Source organism: Octodon degus, unplaced genomic scaffold (genome assembly GCF_000260255.1).
Source record: "Octodon degus isolate 3935 unplaced genomic scaffold, OctDeg1.0 scaffold00093, whole genome shotgun sequence".
NCBI classification, from domain to species: domain Eukaryota; kingdom Metazoa; phylum Chordata; class Mammalia; order Rodentia; family Octodontidae; genus Octodon; species Octodon degus.
In genome coordinates, this window is record NW_004524669.1 from 8,525,860 (window position 1) to 8,530,302 (window position 4,443).

At 61.2% G+C, this 4,443-nt stretch overlaps 1 protein-coding gene across 1 annotated transcript in view; it reads left to right on the plus strand.

Annotated features, from left to right (window-relative positions):
* Window positions 1-4,361, plus strand: part of Pnpla2 (patatin like phospholipase domain containing 2) — a 4,945-nt gene extending 584 nt beyond the window's left edge. Inside the window, exons 2-10 of the mRNA XM_004638044.3 lie at window positions 49-316; window positions 1,716-1,948; window positions 2,027-2,092; window positions 2,395-2,604; window positions 2,867-2,927; window positions 3,035-3,205; window positions 3,291-3,423; window positions 3,527-3,649; window positions 3,728-4,361. Coding sequence (XP_004638101.1) covers window positions 130-316; window positions 1,716-1,948; window positions 2,027-2,092; window positions 2,395-2,604; window positions 2,867-2,927; window positions 3,035-3,205; window positions 3,291-3,423; window positions 3,527-3,649; window positions 3,728-4,025 — 1,482 coding nt within the window. The 5' untranslated portion in view covers window positions 49-129 and the 3' untranslated portion in view covers window positions 4,026-4,361. The remainder of the gene's footprint in view (window positions 1-48; window positions 317-1,715; window positions 1,949-2,026; window positions 2,093-2,394; window positions 2,605-2,866; window positions 2,928-3,034; window positions 3,206-3,290; window positions 3,424-3,526; window positions 3,650-3,727) is intronic.
* The last annotated feature ends 82 nt before the right edge of the window (window positions 4,362-4,443 follow it).

Here is a 4,443-nt window from a genome sequence, read left to right on the forward strand (position 1 = left end):
GCCCCGCCCCCGCCCCGCCCCCGCGCCAAAACACCGCCTTGACTCTAGGCAGAGCAGCGTCTCCGCCTCCGCGGTGGGACAGAACCAACCGCCGGACAGCTCACCGCCACCCGCGGGCCCTGAGCCGCAATGTTCCCCCGGGAGGCGAAGTGGAACATCTCCTTTGCGGGCTGCGGCTTCCTCGGCGTCTACCACATCGGCGTGGCCTCCTGCCTCCGCGAGCACGCGCCCTTCCTGGTGGCTAACGCCACGCACATCTATGGCGCCTCAGCCGGCGCCCTCACTGCCACGGCATTGGTCACCGGGGCCTGCCTCGGTGAGGGACTGGGGCTGGGGCCGGGCGGGTGCGGTGTGTTGTGCTCCGAGGGTGCCCGCGGGGCGAAGGCTGGGGCGGGCAGGTGCCACTGCCCTGGAGGAAAGAGCAAGTGGCAGGAGGGGGGAGGGACTGGAGGTGAGCTGGGGCCCCCTGCGTCTGGGCAGCGCTCCACACAGCCTGGGACTTTGGAGTTCTAGGCTGCGTTGGCCAGGGTCCCCAAGCGAGGGTGGCCTCCAGGAGTGTCCAGTTCCTGTAGCCTGGTCCCTCCTGAGGATCCTGGAGGAAGAGCCCAGCCAGGGCTGGGGCTAGACCTCCCTGTGCAGGGCCCCACCAGCCTGGCTCCCCAACTGTGGCCGGTGCTGCTGCCCACCTTGAATGGACAGGAGTGTTAGGGTCCCAGTGCCCAGGGCTGGGCTCTGTCACACACCAGGCGCCCTGCCACATGCCTGGTGTTTACAGTACACAGCGTCCTTACAAGTCCTGGGAACTGCTGCCCAGTCCCCAGCCCCCTAGGTCAGCCAAGGTGACTGGATGCGCTGCCCATTGGGAGCCTGTCCAGCGTTTTCCCCTGCCTTTCTGTGACCTCTGCCCTCAAGGGGGAGGAGACAGGGGCACAGCTAGTTCTCATCGTCCGTGGTTCACTTTCCTGTCCACCTAGGGAGGTCTTCAGACTGGTGAGTGCAGTCTGCCCCTCTGCCTGCTGGCTTTAGGGTACTGGCCATTCTCACAGAGCTTCCACCCCGCCCTGCAAGCCACCCCTCAGAAGGCTTGGGCATCCAGAGCCCTTGAAGTGTGGCAGGTGCTCTCTCCTGCCCAGGAGGGCCCTGGAGGACATGGCCCTTGCTTTTCCTCCAAGATCCTCCTCTCCTTGGCCTCTCTGGCATTGACTGGTCAGCAGTAGTGAGCCCCTGAGAGAATGCTGGAGTGCCTGCCGTTGGTTACAGAGGGCCACAATTGTTTCTTCCCAGAAGATGGGCCCACTCCTTTCAGCCTGCTGCCCTTGGCCCCAAGCTGGCTGGTCTTTGTGTGCCTGGACCCCTGCTGGATCTAGCCAAGTGGGTAAAGGCTGAGCCTGGTCAGAGTTGAGCCTCTGCCTTCTCCCCTCTCCTGGGCTGTGTGCCATGCCAGGCCCAGTGACTCATGGGGACAGGCAGCTGGAAAATACCAGGCAGAGGGCAGGTCTCAGTCCCAGCCAGCCAGCCCTTGTGGTCTGGCATCCTCATGGTGTACCTAGGGGCAGATGCTGGAAGTCCCAACTGGGAGCTCGGCCCTGTGGGAGGGAAGCCTTTAGGTCAGTGGGGATGCTGCAGGTGTTTGCACGATGAGACTGGGGCATAGAGCCACAGAGTGAAGTTAGCCAGCCCCGAAGTGCTGCCCCTGACTTGGCCTGCTGTGTTAGGTGAGGCAGGTGCCAACATCATCGAGGTGTCCAAGGAGGCCCGGAAGCGGTTCCTAGGCCCTCTGCACCCTTCCTTCAACCTGGTGAAGACCATCCGGGGCTGCCTACTGAAGACCCTGCCTAATGATTGCTACGAGCGTGCCAGTGGGCGTCTGGGCATCTCCCTGACACGGGTGTCGGATGGCGAGAATGTCATCATCTCCCACTTCACCTCCAAGGATGAGCTCATCCAGGTGGGCCTGGTGAGCCACACCAGGGGCACAGGATGACCTTGAGGCCCTGCTCACCTGTCCCTCTGTCCTACCCTGTAGGCCAATGTCTGCAGCACCTTTATTCCTGTGTACTGTGGGCTCATCCCTCCCTCCCTCCAAGGGGTCGTGAGTATCCTTGCCCCAGTACCTTCTTTGGGGGTAGTGGAGTCAGCTGTCTTCTGGCTGAGTCTTGGGCTGGCGGTGGCCTGGGCCTTGCTGTGCCCCGACTGCTTGTGGGCTCAAGCACTTCCTGTTACTCAAGAGGCGGGCAGGCAGGCGGGTGGCCCTGGGGAGGTGTGTACTTCCTGTTAGGGGCCATCTGCAGCCAATGCCCAGTGGGTGAAAGGTCCAAACAAAACAGTCACCAGGTGGGGCAGCCAGCATACCCCTCACCATGTGATCATGTCTGTGTCTGTGTCTCCACAAAGCGCTATGTGGATGGTGGCATTTCAGACAACCTGCCACTCTATGAGCTCAAGAACACCATTACTGTGTCCCCATTCTCGGGGGAAAGTGACATCTGTCCTCAGGACAGCTCCACCAATATCCACGAACTTCGGTTTACCAACACCAGTATCCAGTTCAACCTACGCAACCTCTACCGCCTCTCCAAGGCCCTCTTCCCACCGGAGCCATTGGTGAGGGGCTGGCCTGGTCACCCTGTCTCCACAGAGGATAGGGAAGAAGGATCCTGGGGTGGCCAGGGGTCCTGTGGCCTCTTCAGAGCATTGGGCAGTGTCGTGTCCTACACACCCTTTCCAGACAGAATAACTGGTGTCTCCTGCTAATACTTGTGCTGGGTCAAGGACAGCTTGGTAGTGGTTGCAGGGTGGTAGTGGAGACAAGTTTGTGGGAACCCTAGGAGACAGGGCAGGCCACACATGCATCCCTGTGTCGCAGGTGCTTAGAGAGATGTGCAAGCAGGGCTACAGAGACGGTCTGCGCTTCCTGCGGCGGAATGGTAGGCCTGGCAGGCCTGGGCCATGGGCGGCAGGTTTGCATGCCCACTGGGAGCAGGCCATGGCCAGTGGCACCTCCTTACTTGTTGGTCACCGCACCCCTACCCAGGCCTCCTGAACCGGCCTAACCCCCTGCTGGCACTGCCCTCCGCCCAAGGGCCCAAGGAGGAGGACACAGAGGGGGCTGGCATGGGTGCAGAGAGGAGCAGTGCTGAGGAACAGCCACCTGCGCCCATCGAGGACCACATCCTGGAGCATCTGCCTGCGAGGCTCAATGAAGGTGTGCGGTAGGAAGGAGAAAAGTCAGGATTGTGCAGATGCAGGCACTGGGTGGCCTCCAACTGGCCCCAATCTTTTGCCTGCAGCCCTGCTGGAGGCCTGTGTGGAGCCCAGGGACTTGATGACCACACTGTCCAATATGCTACCTGTGCGGCTGGCCACAGCCATGATGGTGCCCTATACCCTACCACTGGAGAGCGCCGTGTCCTTCACCATCCGGTCTGAGGCAGAAGGGGCTGGGGGAGGAGGCACTGTGGGTGGTGGTCACCCTGGGAGTACCCCATGGGACCTGGCTGCAGCCCTGACCGGCCCCTGTCCCCAGCCTGCTGGAGTGGTTGCCTGACGTGCCTGAGGACATTCAGTGGATGAAGGAGCAGACGGGCAGCATCTGCCAGTACCTGGTGATGCGTGCCAAGAGGAAGCTGGGCAGTCATCTGCCCTCCAGGTGGGCTGCCTGATTGCCGTATGCCTGGGCCTGGAGTCTCAGGGCCCCCTCTGAAGTCCCTGCTCCTTCCTCCTGCAGGCTGTCTGAATCCACAGAACTGCGCCGTGCCCGGTCACTCCCCTCTGTGCCGCTGTCCTGTTCCAGCTACCGGGAAGCACTGCCCAACTGGGTGCGCAGCAACCTCTCACTGAGTGATGTGCTGGCCAAGTGGGAGGAATGCCAGCGCCAGCTGTTGCTGGGTCTCTTCTGCACCAATGTGGCCTTCCCTCCAGATGCCCTGCGCATGCGAGTGCCGGTAGACCACCCCACACCTGTGGACTCCTTGACCACGGACCCCACACCTTCCCAGCAGCCCCCAAGCCTGCCTCCATGCTAAGTGCCCTCTCCCTCCCAGCTGGGCTCCACAGCCTCCCTGTCTGGGAACTTGGCTGCAAGGGCCAGATCCCACCCTGGCCTCTCCAGTTACCCAGTGTGGAGTAAAGACTGGTCCTCACGCTGCGAAGAGGGGGCTCTGGTGTGCACCCCAACCACTCACTTGCTGCCCTGGGTGAGGAGCTCCAGTGTTTGTGCCTTAGTCTCCTCCCCTTTTGCCCCCTCCCCGCACAGGCTTCTTTTGAGAACCTCACACCTGCACCACCCGCCTGTTATTCTTGTTTTGCTGAACAATATGTGTGAAGAATTATTTATTTTTGCCAAAATATATGTAATAAAATACTACAGCTCAACCTTTGTGTGTGTGTGTGTGTGTGTGTGTGTGTGTGTTTGAGACAGGGTCTCCTTATGAGTCCAGGCTG